The sequence below is a fragment of the Hyla sarda genome, chromosome 2 (genome assembly GCF_029499605.1).
Source record: "Hyla sarda isolate aHylSar1 chromosome 2, aHylSar1.hap1, whole genome shotgun sequence".
In the NCBI taxonomy this organism is placed as follows: Eukaryota; Metazoa; Chordata; class Amphibia; order Anura; family Hylidae; genus Hyla; species Hyla sarda.
In genome coordinates this window covers 63,284,171-63,303,135 of record NC_079190.1, presented here as the reverse complement: position 1 = coordinate 63,303,135, position 18,965 = coordinate 63,284,171, and the positions used below count along the sequence as shown (strand labels likewise).

At 42.1% G+C, this 18,965-nt stretch overlaps 1 protein-coding gene across 4 annotated transcripts in view; it reads left to right on the top strand.

Annotated features, from left to right (window-relative positions):
- The window catches only part of DCLK1 (doublecortin like kinase 1), a 408,196-nt gene that overhangs the window by 206,921 nt on the left and 182,310 nt on the right, over window positions 1–18,965 (top strand). For all 4 annotated transcript variants that reach the window (XM_056561920.1, XM_056561919.1, XM_056561918.1 and 1 more), the window contains exon 5: window positions 13,202–13,318. In XM_056561920.1, the coding sequence (XP_056417895.1) occupies window positions 13,202–13,318 (117 nt within the window). The remainder of the gene's footprint in view (window positions 1–13,201; window positions 13,319–18,965) is intronic.

Below are 18,965 nucleotides of genomic sequence, written 5' to 3'. Positions count from 1 at the left end.
ATAGCAACCAATCAGATTGCTTCTTTCATTTTCCACAGGCCCTTTTGAAAATGAAAGAAGCGATCTGATTGGTTGCTATGGGCAACTGGGCAACTTTTACTCTGCACAGGTTTTGATAAATCTCCCCCAATGTGCACACCATGCTTTTCTATGCAGAATTAATGGAATAAATGTGCACGCCATGCTTTTCCACAAAGGATTTTTGGAAATAATAGGGGGAAGTTATCATTGGTTTTACCCTGGTTTAGTGGGGTAAATTTGTCACACAGTTTGTCTCACATGCTTTTTAGAGACTTTTCATTGTGACTTTTACTTTAGAAGACTTAAAAAAAAAAATAATAACATACTGGGGGACATTTATCAAAACCTGAGAAAAGGAAGAGCAGTGCAGTTGCCCATAGCAACCAATCAGATTGCTTCTTTCATTTTTTCACAGGTCTCTTTAAAAATGAAAGAAGCGATCTGATTGGTTGCTATGGGCAACTTCACCGCTCTTCCTCTGAACAGGTTTTGATAAATCTCCCCCATGTCTTGATTTCACTTGACATCATGCAGTGGTCAGGAATTTATGATGTGCAACTTTCTTTTATCTGTAACGTCTTTTGTCGCAGCTGCGCTGACTGAGGTACAGATCTACACCAGTCCTGACTCTGCTTACAAACTGACTGGACAGCGTTATTGAAGGGGTATTCCAGGAAAAAACTTTTTTTTTTTATATATCAACTGGCTCCAGGAAGCTTAAAAAATCTTATTAATCCTTTCAATGATTATCAGCTGCTGAAGTTGAGTTGTTGTTTTCTCTCTGGCAACAGTGCTCTCTGCTGACATCTCTGCTTGTCTCGGGAACTGCACAGAGCAGAAGAGGTTTGCTATGGGGATTTGCTTCTACTCTGGACAGTTCCCGAGACAGGTGTCATCAGAGAGCACTTAGACAGAAAAGAACAACTCAACTTCATCAGCTCATAAGTACTGAAAGGATTAAGATTTTTAATAGAAATAATTTACAAATCTGTTTAACTTTCTGGAGCCAGTTGATATATATACATTTATATAAAGTTTTTTTCCTGGATAACCCCTTCAAAAAGTCGCACACCATACAAAGTGAAGTACTGAAGTAAGAAAGTTGATCAGCACCATGTTTAATCACATGCCCTCCGCCATGTCATAAATTTAGTGCAGCTACACAGTTTCCACCACATAAATTTATGGAGTAAAAAGACGTGCACCTACACCACTTTTCATGAATACCCCCCAATGTACACACTTTGCTTTTCCATGTAGGATTTTTGGAAATAATGTGCACACTATGGCTATACATGCAAAATCAATATAAATAATTGGGTTTATTTACTGAGTGGAGAATTGTTTTCTTTGTGGGGTTTTGATTCCCAACAGGTACAGTATTTGTCCAAGGTATTTACAAATTTTGCACTTTTCCCTACGTTTTACTTATTTTTACACATGCTCTGATCTGTCGGGTTTTTCAGAGCTCAAATCCACCACATTTTATGTGGATACCTTAGTAAATATGTTGGGATTTTTCAAAACTGTCGAGGACACGCCCCTTTTGTCGGGACATGCCCCCTTTCTCCCCTTTCTTGTAAAATGGAGGGTCTGTAAAATTTGAGCGCAAAACCTTAGAAAAAAGATTATGTAAATAAACCCCAATGTGTACACCTTTCTTTTCCGTGCATATTTTTGGGAAATTATGTGCACACCATGCTTTTCCATGCAGAATTAATGAAAATAATGTGTACACCATGCTGTTCTATGCAGATTTTTGGGAAATAATGTACACACTTATTATTATTATTTTTCCAAAGGGCAGGCAAAAATACACCCCAGATGTTTTTTCTAGAACATGTGAATGAGGTTACAGGAATTATTGATGATAATTTATCTTCCTTCCATCCATGAGATATGACCGTACTTTTACGGTGGTGTTGCACTATAGGACCATTATTTCTGTTTTTGCTTCTATGTAAAACCACCTTGTGATACTTCTTACCATTAGCTTTTTTTTTTCTAAACGACGTCAGTTCCAGATAAAGATCATTTAAACCACATACTGTGAATGCCATTCACTAATCCACTAAGCCAGTGCGCTGACAGCGGAAGCGAGATGACCTTATGTCTGTGAAAAAAAACATCTTTTAAAAGAGCATTAAAATCTGAAAATTTCTGTTAAATGTAAATCCTCTTAAAACAAAATTACAGCTACAAGTAACCAGCAGTCTGCAATGTAAATGTGGAACTGTCCAAGTGCTGAACATACTACAGACTTGTGCTCGGGGCTTCACACTCATGCTCGTGTCACAAACGTTTCACATACCTGAATGGAAAACATAACCTTAAATAGGCACTGTCAGATATAAAAACTTTTGATATGTTGTAAAGCATGCAAAAACAATAGGTTTTTGCAATTGCTTTCATTAGAAAATTTTCAGTGTTTCATACTGAAAAAGCCAGTCAAAGAACTGCCCCCCTCTGCCTCCTGGAATGCATTCAGTGCTTCTGTGAACAGTGCTTCGTCCTGGACTCCGGGACGTTTTGGAGGGGAGAGGGGCTGTACACACTGCAGAGACTCATGTGAAGAGAGGGGAGGGGGAGGGGCAGGAAGACTGCTGGCCGGGATCTCACACAGCAGACATCAATGAGAGAGGCAGAAGCATGCATTACAGACGAAAAAGTAAGTGTCCAAGCATGTATGTGTGTGTGTGTGGATATATATGTATGTGTGTGTGGATATATGTGTATGTGTGTATATCAGTGTGTCTATCTAATGTGTATGTGTAAGAATATATGAAGCCTGTGTGTGTGTGTGTGTGTGTGTGTGTGGATTTATATGTATGTGTATATATGTGTATGTGTGTATATCAGTGTGTCTATCTAATGTGTATGTGTAAGAATATAAGAAGCCTGTGTGTGTATGTGTGTGTGTGTGTGTGTGTGTGTGTGTGGATTTATATGTATCTGTATATATGTGTATGTGTGTATATCAGTGTGTCTATCTAATGTGTATGTGTAAGAATATAAGAAGCCTGTGTGTGTATGTGTAAGAATATATGAAGCCTGTGTGTGTATGTGTGTGTGTGTGAGAGAGATAAAGGGGGACTACAATCATATCCATCAGCTGTTTCAAAACTAAAACTCCCAGCATGCCTGCACAGCCAAATGATGTGTGGGCATGCTGGGAGCTGTAGTTTTGCAACAGCTGGAGGCACCCTGGTTGGGAAGCACTGGACTGAGGAGGAGGGGGAGTGGTTATCACAGTAAGTACCAGCCTCCCTGCTTCTCATAGATAAAATTAAGGTATTTCAGAAATAAAGCTAATTCTGAGAGAAATGTAGGTCACAGACACATACAAAGCACATGTACATGATCAGGATGAGATACTGAGTAACATATAAAAGTTTTTTTTTTTTTGAGTGATCTGACGGGTACGCTTTAACAAAAGCGGTTGATTTGTGCCCATAACCATGTCCGAGGGCTCGCCTTAAAGGGGTACTCCGGTGGAAAACTTTTTTTTTTTTTTTTTTTAAATCAACTGGTGCCAGAAAGTTAAACAGATTTGTAAATTACTTCTGTAAAAATATCTTAATCCAGTACTTATTAGCTGCTGAATACTACAGAGGAAATTCTTTTTTGATTTTGATAAATCTCCCTCATAATGTTCTTTTAAGTAAAGCACCAATGTTTCCGGATCCATATGTGAAGGGACAAGAAGCTGCCATGGTCAATTATTGGAGGGGGGGGGGGAATGTTTCTTAGTCATAGCATCCTAACCACCTATATCATTCTTCTCAGTCAGTCATAGTTAGAGAACCTTTTTTCTCCCAAAATCATGTCTGTACTATGTGAAAGTCTGTTGGTCCCTCAGTGACGTCTCACATAGGCCAGGACCTTCACTATTTATAAACTATGAGGAGACGATCATAAATGTCAGTTCCGGCATTATATTCCCTGTTCTGGCTGCATCAAAGGCTGTTGTCTCTTTAGCCTAAAGGATATATGACAGAACTGACCGATACTCCTCCAATACTCCTCCCTTAGTCACAGTGCGGCTCTTTGCTGATTTACCAAGGAAAGCCATATAAAAAAGATGAAAGACTAAGATTACAAAAGCCGAAAGTATGATGATCACTCATATAAACTTTCCACAGTCCTGCGTAGGACAAATAAAGTGCTTCATGAAAGGTAAATTTCACAAGGAAATATTCTGTAGGTTAGTGGTCCCCAGACTGTGGCAAAACTACAACTCCCAGCATGCCCGGACAGCCAACGGCTGTCCGGGCATGCTGGGAATTGTAGTTTTGCAGCATCTGGAGGGCCACAGTTTGGAAACCACTGCTGTAGGTAATGGAAGCATTGACTGTTTATGTAATGTTGAAAAGATTGAGTTTGCCGTAAGCTGACTGAGACTTTGCATACCATTGCAACTATCTAAGAGTCTGATCACATGGCAGAATGTCCATGCGGAATTGCGCAGGAAATTCCGCTCCAGCAGGGTCCCATTGATTTCAATGGGATTCTGCTGCACTGTTCACACGGTGGAATTTCCTCAGCAAGTTTTTCTGCCTTGGAAATCCTGATTCTGGTGTCCGGAAAAAGTCTGCTTTTCGTAGATTTGGCTCAGAAATGCAATGTTTTGGGGTGTTCACAGTTTACAGGGGAGTTTACATTATATGTTCTCACCTGGATTTTAACACTTCAGAAATAAACTGATAGAGTTAAAGGGGTATTCCAGGAAAAAACTTTTTTTTTTATATATCAACTGGCTCCAGAAAGTTAAACAGATTTGTAAATTACTTCTATTAAAAAATCTTAATCCTTTCAGTACTTATGAGCTTCTGAAGTTAAGGTTGTTCTTTTCGGTCTAAGTGATCTCTGATGACACCTGTCTCGGGAAACACCCAGTTTAGAAGATGTTTGCTATGGGAGTTTGCTTCTAAACTGGGTGTTTCCCGAGACATGTGTCATCAGAGATCACTTAGACAGAAAAGAACAACCTTAACTTCAGAAGCTCATAAGTACTGAAAGGATTAAGATTTTTTTAGTAGAAGTAATTTACAAATCTGTTTAACTTTCTGGAGCCAGTTGATATATAAAAAAAAGTTTTTTTCCTGGATAACCCCTTTAATGGCTTCCTTCCAAAATAGACCAAATTACATATGTCTAAGGTAGGGGAAATGAGCGTTTGAGTCCCATTGGTAACAAAGACTTAGGTGTATGATTACAATCTCAGCACATATTTGCAGAATACATTGGTACTAAATACAGTATAATACATAAACATCAACCATGGTTGGTATCTACCAAAAATTGTCCAAAGAAGGACTATCGGTATACCAGTGACACAGGGTTACGTGCATGGAAGGCTCCTTGATGCTTGTGCGAGGCTAGCCTGTCTGGTTTGATCTCATGAAAGAGCTACCATAGATTAAATTGCTGAATATTTTATGTTGGCTCTGATAGATAGTAGAAGCCAGCATAGCTGTAGATGGATCAGCATCCATGCTAAACCCTTTCTGATGCCAAAAGTATCCACAGTGGGCACATGAGCATTAAAGGAGTAGTCAAGTCTAAAAAAAAAATGATCCCCTATCCGCAGATGTGTCAGATTGCAGGGGTCCAACTGTTGGGACCCCCTGTGATCTCGTGAGCGGTGTCTACACTCTCCGTACATTGTATCTCCTGCTCTCACATAGACATGTATGGAAGTGGGTTTTGGCCAGTGCTTCGTGCAGTGGTCCTCACACTTCATTCATGTGGAGAGTTGGGGCATCGGGCAGGAGATTGCGAGGGGTCCCACCGGTCGGACTCCCGCAATCTAAAACTTATCCCCTTTCCTGTGGATTGGGGATAAGTTTTTTTTTAGACTGGACTTATCCTTCAAAACTGGACCAAGGAGCAATGGAAGCAGATGACCTGCTCTGATTAAAATTAAAGGGGTACTCCGGTGAACTAAAACCATAGCCCATTCTTTCCCTCTGACCAACCTATTTATGTGTCTAAATACCATTCATTAGCTTATATAGAGCAGTTTCCCTCTTTCAGCTGTCTCTTACATGCAGGGAGTGAGAGAAAGACGTCATTCTCAGATCCACCTTGTCTTTCTGCAAAGCCCTCACTGAGAGTAGCCCCCACCCTCCTGGAAAACAAACACCACATGATTTCTATCTGGCTTCACAGCCAGTCCTTGCATTCATGTGGATGTTATTTTGACATGTACAGTACCACCTACCATAACATTGTAACAGACCATATAACAGTGTACTGGTATTCCCTTTTAAACTCTTTCCGCAGGATAATGCCCTGACCACCCTGCAAAAATTGTACAGGAATGGTTTAAGGAGCATACCAAAGACTTCAAGGTGGTGACTCGGCTTTCAGACTCCCCATTCTCGAGAAGCATTGCATTACACTGTACAGATCTGCATCTAATTACAGATATTTGTCACCTCGCAGTAATGTATGTAACTATTTTGATTAACAATTTCCCACCAGTGACGCAGGCGCAGTGCAGTGTGCCCAGAATTACAGGACTGAAGCTTCGTGTGATGATGTTTGATTACTCTAATGATGTTATTTATAAACACCTAAATAATTTAGCATATCGAATAGTTTCATACAATTTCACGTACAAGCAAGCAGCATATAACTTTGTGCAGGTCACTAGAAATGACCACACACCTGATTTTAATAGGTTGTTAAGCTACAGCATGTCATAAACCAGTTTCTAGCTCTTCTCTACTCCTGGAATTTAGTGCAGCCTCCCACCATCACATGCCACCTATAATGTTGCTGTTCTCCTTTGTGACATGCATGTAGGTGAAGTTAGGGATCCCATCAGAGTCGTAGCTTGTAGCCTTTCGGCCCGATGCAAAATCTGCAACAGGGCCCCATATGCTAATTATAGTACTGGACTCTTATGGGGCAGATGTGCTTTGGGGCCCCCTTAGGCACCAGCAGGGCTGACATCAGGAATTTTGCGGCCCCTTACACAGCTAAAGGCCTGACCTCCCCCCCCCCCCCCTACTGTGGCACGTTTCCGTTAAAATGGTGCTGTATGAGGGCAATTTTTTTTATTTCTTTGTGCCGTGATCTGTAGTTTCTGTCGGTACCATTTTTATTCTGATGAGACTTTTTGATTGTTTTTTATTAAAAAAATTTGGTATATGAAGTGACCAAAAATGTGCAGTTTTGGACTTTAGTGTTTTTTTTCCATGTACGCCATCGACCATGCGGTTTAAGTAACCTAATATTTTAATAGTTTGGACATTTACGCACGTGGTGATACCACATATATTTTTGTTTACATAATTTTATTTGAAAAAGGGGAAAAGGGGGACGGTCCAATTTTATTTGGAAGGGGCTTATTCACAATAATTATTTTAAAACTTTTTTTACAATAATTTTTTTCCGATAGGAAACTATTACATGTATCCTATAAAAATCAGTGTTATTGGCGCTCCATTAGTGCAGCCTGCCATGGCTTTCTGCACTAAAGGAACCCAGAATGGGCGGCAAAGAGGCAGTTAAGGGCCCTTCCACCATCTGATCAGCCAGCTGGAGCTAAATCTCATCCCATTTAGGCATCTAAAGGGTTAATACCAAACATCAGCCCGATCTGCGATGTCAGCCAATAGCCATGGGTCCCAGCTACTAATAGCAGCCTGGACCCATTGGGTATGAAGGAGCTGAGCACGCTTCAAACTGCAGAAGCGGTTGCAGGGCGTATGCTTACGTCATGTTTCTTTTTTTTTTTTTATCAAATCTTTATTTAGTTTTTATTATAGCAAACAAATGACAAGCATTGTGGTCTGATTGAGTACAGTCACGACTTCTACATACTTCAATAGGGTAGAACAAAACAGACAAAGTAAACTGAGCGGCTCGCAGGCCAATGTCAAATCTAGATGACATCAGCAGCGAGAAGGTGAAATAACATTACTGAGAGTCTATGTGGACCCCGATCCTATGAGAGAAACAGTTAAGCATAACTATGAATACATTTTGAATCTGGAGGACCACATGTCAACCACTTACTACAATCAAGATCAGCGATAGGGGTGTTCTATTACATTGGAGTCCCCCTATTGGGAGGCCTACCGGCCCCTCTGTCAAGAGGGCCCTAAGAAAGTGAGTGGTGGAAGAAGGAAGGGAATGAATAATGGTTAGGAAAGAAGAGAAAGGTGGGAGAAGTGAAGAATAGTGAGAGAAGAAGAGGGGGAACGTGGGATGGGCAGACAGGAAAGACTATCACTTAGGGACGTAACGTTTAGAAGAAGACAGAAAGGTTGAGGGGGTATCACGTTGGGGAAGGCGGGTAAGGAGGATTGTTTGGGGGGGGAAATAAATGATCTAGTGCTCTTGGGGGGGTACGTGAAATCAGTTCTTTATAGAGGCCAGGTAGGACCGCCATGGGCGCCACACTTTTACTTCATGTTTCTTAAGGGGTTATGCAATAAAAGCTATATAGAGGGGTTTAAGGGCAGGGCTCAAGTCCTGAAGTAACTCATGGGAACTGAGTTCCTGCACTTTTTCCACAGCATGAACGCAGTTCCCATTAGTAGGAGTCCTGCAGGACCAGCTCTTAAAGGGGTATTCCACCCCTAGACATCGTATCCCCTATCCAAAGGATAGGGGATAAGATGTCTGAACGCAGGGGACCCCCGCGATCTCGGCTGTAACACCCCAGACATCCAGTGCATGGAGTGAACTTCGCTCCATGCCGAATGACTGGCGAAGGGGGGCAGAGGCTCGTGACATCACGACCATGCCCCTTCAATGCAAGTCTATGGGAGGGGGCGTGATGGCCGTTATGCCCCCTCCCATAGACTTGCATTGAGGGGCTGTGGCCGTGACGCCCAATGCTCTAAACGAATGCCAGGTGCAGCAGGGAAATTGTGGGGGTCCCCAGTGGCGGGACCCCTGCGATCAGACATCATATCCCCTTTCACTTGGATAGGGGATAAGAATTCTAGGGGGGAGTACCCCTTTAAGTAGAAATCTTGGATGAGTTCCCACACTTTTTCCCCAGGACTTGACCCCTGTTTAAGGGTATGTGTTTCATATAGATTGGGTTGGCCCCTTTGTTAGTAGTTTCTCCCCAGATAGTTATAGGCCTCTCTGAGAGGGGCCCGGGCCTACAACAACTATATGGGAGCAACTATTAACAGAGGGGCCTACCCAAACTTTATGGAAGTAACTATTAACAGAGGGGCCTACCCAAACTAAATAGGGTGCTCCATATAGTTTGGGTAGGCCCCTCTGTTAATAGTTGTCCCCATAGTTGTGGTAGGCCCGGGCCCCTTTCAGAGAGGCCTACAACTATATGGGGGGGAAACTATTAGTAAAGAGGGGCCTACAACAACTATATGGGGCACATCTTGCCTCTATATATGGTGAGCCACAGGGTGTTAAGGTGAGGTGTATAGGGCAGATGTTGTAGCCCAGGGGCAGGTGTTATTAACCCCTAAATGTGATGCCAGGGCATGGTTTTCCCGGTAATCACCCAAATGGTAGCACCACTATCCCTAGGTTAGGCAGGGCAATAATAGTCCAAGACCAGGTTAGGGTTAACGGTAGCTTTACTGAGGTAGACAGATGGTAACAGTCTTTATAGCTAGGCCAGGATCCCAGAGAGGTGGCAAGTAACACAAAGGGGACCTACAGCTTGCTGGGACTTGCAGTGTTTGGACAGATTTCAACTCAGCCACGCTGACTATAATAGACTTGACTTGACTGTAGGTAGTGACAGCAGACATAGATGACTTGACTTACTGGCATGTGGCTGTAGGTTAGGCTTGAGGCCTCCAGATGTGCTGGACACTAGCTCTGAGACGATTGGTCTTTACTGTGCCTTAGGATCTAAGAGAGAGATTGTAATGGATCCCCCTCTTATAAAGGGGGGCTGAGCCAGAAGCCCATAGGTCAAACTGCAGGTCACCCGGTTAGCTGGTGCTCTCTGGGTAACAAACACATATGAAATGGGAAAGTGTCTGCTAATTACACAAGGAACACTATATTAAAAGTTTTTTTTGGTGACAAGTACTCTTTAAACGGACATCTGAATACTTCAAAGTAATTTTGCTTTTGAAGACTTTAACCGGTTAACAACCATGGACGTCTATACTCGCCCATGTGCTGTTAACCGGGTATGGCGCGGGCTCCCAACTAGAGCCCGTGTCATACCGGCTGCCCCAAGCTTATTCCTGTAGCTGGGGGCCGGCATTTATAGCCAACATTAATGGCATTAATGTTAATTAATTAATTAATAGTTAATTAATTAATTAATGGCAGGACCAGGCTTTATCAATTGATCGCAGAGCAGACAGATCAATGTGGTTCTATGGAACCACATTGATCTGTATGAGGAATCAAATGATTCCTCCTAATAGTCCCCTAAGGGGACTAAAAGTGTAAAAAAAAGTTAAAAACACACACATTAACCTCTTCCTTTATTGGAGTTCCTACCAGTCACCAACGTCCCTGACCCCTGGATTATTCCCGGTTTTCCTGATCTGACCTGCCATGACCTGACCTTTGCCTGTTTCCTGAACATTATCATGCCTGCTAATTTTGTACTGCACAGCCCTCCTGGTTTGACCCTTGCTTCCTGACTCTGTTTCTGTTTTTGTACTATGCTCCCCTCTAGGATTGGACTTTCTGGCTTGTCCCTAGTTTATCCCGTCTGCCGATTTTAGTTCCTTTTTGTGTCAATGTGTTGCTGACCTGGACTGTTTGCCCTCCCTGACACCCTGTGCTCTTAGTGAGTGTAGAGACTGTCACCCAGTTGGAAGCCGCCATTCACAGCAGACCATTCAAGAAGGTTGGGACAATCACTCATGCAGTCACACTTCTAAATACCCATTCAACTGGGGCCAAACATTATACAAATTAAAGACTGTGTCCTTTGAGGCCACATAGTTTTCTCACCCTTAATCGTGATCTGACTGTGTAAAACAGCCTTATCAACTAAGTTTTCTGAAAGACATATCCTGGCAGGCTCTTTTATAGAAATCAGGACACTACTGTTACATCTCCTCACTTGGTGACAGAACTAGATTAACATTTTCCCTAATTAAATAACTGTGTAGTTAAGATGTTCTGATTAATTTATGTTAATTCATTCTTCAGGGAGCAATATGACAGTCTGCAGTGGGCACATTCTCTGGACTGTGGTTTCTTTGATTACAGATATTGACAGTAGAATGGAACCCATCATCAGATAAAAACCCAATCAAGATAACTTTGCAATTTAAAGGTCTTTTCATTTTCCATTTCCCATAGTGCGTTGTATGTGCCGCGATGAATTGTATTTGATAGATTTTTATATTTGTATTCTTATTAATATGTATTAGTAAAATTATTCTTAAAATAGATATTACGGCTCTGTGTTTAGTCAATGGGGTTGGTTGCTTTAGGATATGGTTGACTTAGATTGACTTGACTGGTTAGGTTAAGATCATCAACTATGTCTATCCACCTTATATTCCTGTACCAATTGATAGAAGATGTTACTATTGTCCCAGTGAAAGCATATCAAGGGTTTTTCTGACTTATTTACTTTAATGGTCCTAACACAGTGTCTATACTTTTTTCAGTCCCCGAGTTTATTAAGCATCACATCACGCAACATAAATGTATACCGTACATACAGGAAATGGCCCTATCTGGTTGACTTCATTTTGGCCTTTAAAGTCAATAGGCCTACTACCCGTACATGCCAGTAGACATCAGTATTTTAGTATTCCATTTTGTCCAAATGCTGATGTATACATGTCACATGTTGGAAAGCAGTCTTATTTGTGGTTCCAGGGAGTGAAATCATTAGAAATATCTAGAAATTAACTCTGAGCCTCCTTCTGGGTGACTAAAATAATAGATGGCGGAGGGGCAGTAGACATCGCATATCTAGATTTTAGTAAGGCTTTTGACACTGTGCCACATAGAAGACTTATCAATAAACTGCAGTCATTGAGCTTGGACTCCAATATTGTTGAGTGAATTAGGCAGTGGCTGAGTAACAGACAACAGAGGGTTGTAGTCAAAGGAGAATATTCAGAGCAAGGTCTTGTCACCAGTGGGGACCTCAGGGATCTGTACTGGGACCAATATTGTTTAATATCTTCATTAGCGATATTACAGAAGGTCTCGATGGTAAGGTATGTCTTTTTGCTGATGACACAAAGATATGTAACAGGGTTGATGTTCCTGGAGGGATCCGCCAAATGGAAAAGGATTTAGGCAAACTAGAAGAATGGTCAGGACTCTGGCAACTGAAATTTTATGTGGATAAGTGCAAGATAATGCACCTGGGGCGTAAAAACCCTCAGGCAGAATATAGAATATTTGACACAGCCCTGACCTCAGTATCTGAGGAGAGGGATTTAGGAGTAATTATTTCAGAAGACTTAAAGGTAGGAAGACAATGTAATAGAGCAGCAGGAAACACTGGCAGAATGCTTGGATGTATAGGGAGAGGTAAAGGAAAGTAGAAAGAGAGAAGTGCTCATGCCGCTGTACAGAACACTGGTGAGACCTCAATTGGAGTATTGTGCGCAGTATTGGAGGCTGAATCTCCAGAAGGATATAGATACTCTAGAGAGAGTTCAAAGAAGAGCTACTAAACTAGTACATGGATTGCAGGATAAAACGTACCAGGAAAGGTTAAAGGACCTTAACATGTATAGCTTGGAAGAAAGAAGAGACAGAGGGGATATGATAGAAACTTTTAAATACATAAAGGGAATCAACATGGTAAAGGAGGAGAGCATATTTAAAAGAAGAAAAACTACCACAAGAGGACATAGTTTTAAATTAGAGGGGCAAAGGTTTAAAAGTAATATCAGGAAGTATTACTTTACTGAGAGAGTAGTGGATGCATGGATAAACTTCCTGCAGAAGTGGTCGCTGCAAATACAGTGAAGGAGTTTAAACATGCATGGGAAAAGCATAAGGCTATCCTTCATATAAGATAGGGCCCAGGACTATTCATAGTATTCAGATTATTGGGCAGACTAGATGGGCCAAATGGTTCTTATCGACACATTCTATGTTTCTAAGTTTCTATGTTTCTAAATGCTATGTCCACTTATTTCTTTATCTTCTGTCAAACAAAACATGTATATCTTTTCTGACATGTGGCTTTTTACCTTGGATCACACCATTTCAAAATGAAATTTTTATTTTCCAGAATGTCGGGTTGTGAAATCTACTTCTTACACCAAGCTTCCTAATATACCACGTAGAAGTGCAACCAAAAGTCCAGGACCATCTCGGCGCAGCAAGTCCCCTGCCTCTACAAGTTCAGGTAGGCGCCTACAAATTCCTAAGTGTTCCTAAGGGGGGTTAATAGGGGTTTGTGTATCTTCTTGGGTAGACTGCCACACTGGAGTCTGGAAACTTGTAGGCTGTTCAATGCTCATCTGGAATAAAAATATGCAAAGTAACTCTCCTTCAGGAGGAGGAGAAAAACTTACTCTTTTTCTCTCAGAGAAAGCTCTCCAGCAAGTCAGTGCTTGACTTCTTTAAGACCCTAAAAGATTAAATTAAAAAGGGCCTCTGGTCATTTAAAAAAAAATAAAAAACATGCAATGTGCTGGTATGTATAGATTCCGAGGCTGGGCTGATCAGAAATCCTCCCCCCACCCCCACCCCCCATATGACAGATTTCTGGGGCGTGCAAAATTATGCAGTGAAGTGGTGCCCATCGCTTCCTTCTGACATAATGAAAATAAAACTCCCAATAATTCCAGAACGGGGGCTGGGCAGATTGACAAACCGTAAAAAAGTATGTGATCATCCCTCTCTTAGGAATGTATACATACCACGACATACCATTTTTAGAAATGTTCACAGGTATTCTCTTAATTCTTGTTGGAAACAAGACTTCACTCACTGTAGAGCATAGAATCCTCAGCACTTCTGGACACTGGTGATTGTAAAATACAAACACTTTATTTCTTCATTAATAACATAGTAGGGATACAAAATGGGTAAAATCAGACCGACGCATTTCGGCAAGCAAAAGCCTTTTTCAAGGTCCTCGATATTCTTGTTAATATGATCACCAGAAGAAATTTGCTCTAAAAAGTCATTTACTTTTGAAATTAAATGTATGATTCGCTTACTGGCATTTTTCTTTTTTGGCATTTGAGCATTTTGGCCACTATAGTCTCTTAACATAGCAATTGTTAGATATTTCTCATTGGGTTTGTTTGTTGCAATAACTGGCATCAGGGAATCTAGTAGCAACTTTTAATTTGAAGCCAATATCATTGTATGCATCTAGATAAGCTCAACTGTGTTTATATTAGCTTGAGTACACAATAAAATCTAACTAAAACCTAATATGATGTAATAACAGTAACATAGTTACAATTTAGTAAAATTTTTCTTTTGTTCCACTTAGTTATTTTTGCTACAGTAACATGACCACAGTTTATTGTATAAACCTTGCATGAAATGGATCTATTGTTTGACCATGGTTTATGTTCTCTGTTACTTGCTTTTATATTGGATGGTTTTCTAGTGGATGGTTGGATGGTTTTCTCAATGAATAGAAGAATGACTCAGCTGACAATCTTCGTGATGGCCAAGACCTAGACAGTAATAATAATCATGATCATTAATAGATTAACCCCAATTTTCCAGTATGACTTCATATGTGATTCAACAGAACTTTCTTTAGTCATAATGGAAGCTGTGAGGGCAACAAGGATCTCAAAACAAGGACAAACTCTGACATAACTGGGGCTTATCATTTGCTGATCAAAATTGCTGATACATTTTTTCAGGCAGTGTTTGGAAGCCCTTTAGAGTGTGAATAGAGCGCTAGACACGCATGTGTGCTGCCACTTAATTCATATGGGCAATATTTGATCTCCATTCTTGGAGTAGGTGTTTGTCCCAGCAGTCAGACCAACAAGCTAGTTATTCATATCCTTTTGGTGATGAGAATACTTCTTTAAAGAGGACCTGTGGCCTTCCGAGTGTAGCCTTCCAATAACTTAGGAAGGGGCTGATCACATACCTTTTAGTAGCATGTCAATTGCACCGACACCCCGCTCTAAACCCGTTTCTGGGTTTTACTGCCCCTCTGAAGATTGAGGCGGTTACTGTAACAAGGGGCATGAATATTTAATGTCCGGGGCCATGTATTCAGCACTGGCCATACCCAGTAAACAGGAGTGCACCCAGCGCTAAATACACTCCCCTGGAAATTCAACACATTAAATAACACTTAACTAGAAGCAGATTGCTAACTGTATAACAGAGGGTCTGAAATGAATGAAGCCGCCTGAAACTTGCTGCAATTTTTTTTTAACTGGAGTAACTATTGCAAAACGTAAAATCGTTTTTTTCTTTGTCAAACATGTCCATAGCTGTTGGATTGCCAATGAGTATAAAAGAAAACTGTACCTTCTAGAGAGGTTTCTGGTGGCCAAACTTATAAAATCACATTTTTATTTCTCAACTAAGCATCAAGGAAGCAGAGCCGAGCTGTTCAAGTGCCACTGCCTGGCACTCCTCCTCAAATTTATAACTTTCCAATGACCAAAAAATTATATCCCAGATACTCGTGTCTATGTGTCAAATACATATAATATATTATAATATCCCATACTCTCGTGTCAAATACATAGAATTTGTAATTCATGGACAAAATAATGTAGATAATACTCTGCTCAAAAAAATAAAGGGAACACTAAGATAACACATCCTAGATCTGAATGAATGAACTAATCTTATGAACTATTTTCATCTTTACATAGTTGAATGTGCTGACGACAAAATCACATACAAATTATCAATGGAAATCAAAATTTATCAACCCATGGAGCTAAATAAAAGTGGAAAATCACACTACAGGCTGATCCAACTTTGATATAATGTCCTTTAAACAAGTCAAAATGAAGCTCAGCAGTGTGTGTGACCTCCATGTGCCCATATGACCTCCCTACAATGCCTGGGCATACTCCTGGACAGTCTGTGGTGCAATGTGGCGTTGGTGGATGGAGCGAGACAAGATGTCCCGGATGTGCTCAATCGGATTCAGGTCTGAGGTGGGCCACTCCATAGCATCAATGCCTTCCTTTTGCAGGAACTGCTGACACACTCCAGTTACATGAGGTCTAGCATTGTCTTGCATTAGGAGGAACCCAGGGCCAACCGCACTAGCATATGGTCTCACAAGGGGTCTGAGGATCTCATCTCGGTACCTAATGGCAGTCAGGCTACTTCTGGCAAGCACATGGAGGGCTGTGCAGCCCCCAAAAGAAATGCCACCCCACACCATTACTGACCCAACGCCAAACCAGTCATGCTGGAGGATTTTGCAGGCAGCAAAATGTTCTCCACGGCATCTCAAGACTTTGTCATATGTGCTCAGTGTGAACCTGCTTTCATCTGTGAAGAGACAGGTGAAGACTTCCACAGGGCGGTGGGTGGATAATGGCACTGACCAGGATAGGACACGTCCGGTGAGTAAAAAGGATTTATTGAAATGCAACGCGTTACTCACCGGATGTGTCCTATCCTGGTCAGCGCCGTTATCCACCCACCGCCCTGTGGAAGTCTTCACCTGTCTTGTCTCATAAGGTCGGGGAGGCTGCAGACCAGGCTTTTCTACTCACCCACACTAACCATTGTTGTTTGTGAGTTCACACAACCGCTTCTGGTAAGAGTTTCTCACTACACTAGTCAGAACCCTACAGTGGCGATTTTATGCTATGGAGCGCTCTTCTATTTTGTTTTATCTGTGAAGAGCACAGGGCACCAGTGGCGAATTTTCCAATCTTGCACGATGTTGGGCTGTAAGCACAACCCCCACCTGTGGGCATCGGGCCCTCGTACCACCCTCATGGAGTCTGTTTCTGACCGTTTGAGTTGACACATGCTCATTTGTGGCCTGCTGAAGGTAATTTTGTAGGCCTCTGGCAGTGCTCCTCCTTCTCCTCCTTGCACAAAGGCAGAGGTAGCGGTCCTGCTGCTGGGGTGTTGCCCTCCTACGGCCTCCTCCACGTCTTTTGGTGTACTGGCCTGTCTCCTGGTAGCGCCTCCATGCTCTGGACACTACGCTGACAGACAAAGCAAACCTTCTTGCCACAGCTTGCATTGATGTGCCATCCTGGATGAGCTGCACTACCTGAGCCACTTGTGTGGGTTATAGACTCCGTCTCATGCTACCACTAGAGTGAAAGCACCGTCAGCATACAAAAGAGACCAAAACATCAGCCAGGAAGCATAGGTACCGAGAAGTGGTCTGTGGTCAATACCTGCAGAACCACTCCTTTATTGGGCGTGTCTTGCTAATTGCCTATCATTTCCACCTGTTTTCTGTTCCATTTGCACATCAGAATGTGAAATTGATTGTCAGTCAGTGTTGCTTCCTGAGTGGATAGTGTGATTTCACAGAAGTGTGATTGACTTGGAGTTACATTGTGTTCTTTAAGTGTTCCCTTTATTTTTTTCAGCAGTGTACAATATATGATGAGAAAAATGCAACAAACTGAATTATTTTAGACTTTCTTTTAATTTGTTTTATTAAAAGTGAAGAAAAAAACTACAACCACAGAAGCCTAGGCTTCAAACTAAAACAGCAACAACAGATTCCTACAGAGTGAAAAAAAAACAGAAAGTTACTCACGTAGAGGGAATACCTACTGCCACCACAAAAAGAAGTGGAAAGCGAATACCCTTGGTGAGTCCCCCTACCAATGTCAAAGAAGGGAGAACAGACACCATTCACTAGAATTTGAACTCTGGGAATTTGTACAAATGTAGAAACCTACTCTGGTCACTGTTACGGAGCAGGATGTTTAAGGTGTCGCTGGTCTTCACCAGAGCCAGCTGCAAGGCAGGATGGGCTTGCTGAGGCAGGCGACACCCAGGTCGCTATCCCCAACACGGCTCGACCACACAGTTAGCTGGGCTAGGCGAGGTACCTAAAATAAGGCAGTAGCGTAGTCAAAACGTAGAAGAAGGTCAAGGCAGGCGGCAAAGGTGCAAAGTCAAATAACGTAGCGGAAGGTCTGGATACACGGTAAGGCAGCAGGCAATATGGAATGCTTATTCTCAGGCTAGGGGCACTGAAGATCCGTCAGGGAAGTGTGGGAGGTGCAGGGACTTATAATGTAGTGTCAGGTGTAACAACTAATTATAGGCGTACTGAGAGCTCCGACGCCCTAGGAGGGATGCGCGCCCCATAGCTAAGACACAGAGGAGGAGGCGGCAGCGGAGCATGGTGAGTGACGGGCTGGGATTCGCATGAGGGCACGTTCCGCGATGCGAATCCCAGCCCCGCCGGCAGTCGGGGATTCAGGGACCATGCGCTCACGGCTGGAGCGCAGTGTGTGACAGTACCTCCCCCTTTTGGTCTCCCCCTCTTTTTTGAGGACAAGAACTTGTGGATAAGGTCACGGTCTAGAATGTTGTCCTGCGGCTCCCAAGACCTTTCCTCTGGGCCAAATCCTTCCCAATCTACAAAGGAAAAAACATTTTGCTCTGACAAACTTTGAATCCAGAATTTCTTTGACGATATAAACATCGGAGGTACCAGAGATGGGAGTAGGAGTGATGTCTTTTTTTTTAGAAGCGGTTATGGATAACAGGTTTTAAGAGAGATACATGAAAATAATTCTGGATCCGGAGAGAGGAAGGCAGATGGAGAGAATAAGCCACAGGGTTTAAATGTTTTTTGATCTTGTAAGGATCCAAATAGCGTTGACCCGGCTTATAACATGGTACCTTAAAGCGGATAAACTTGGAAGACAGCCACACTTTGTCCCCAGGAGAAAATTTGGGAGGAGGGCATCTTTTCTTGTCCGCTTTCTAGTGGCATGTAGAAGAGAGTTATGAGTCTTCTGCCAGATGGAGACGAAATTCCGCACTTGTTCATTGGCCATCGGAACTCTGGAGGAAGTAGACAAGGGTAGAGGAGGACAAGGATGTAATCC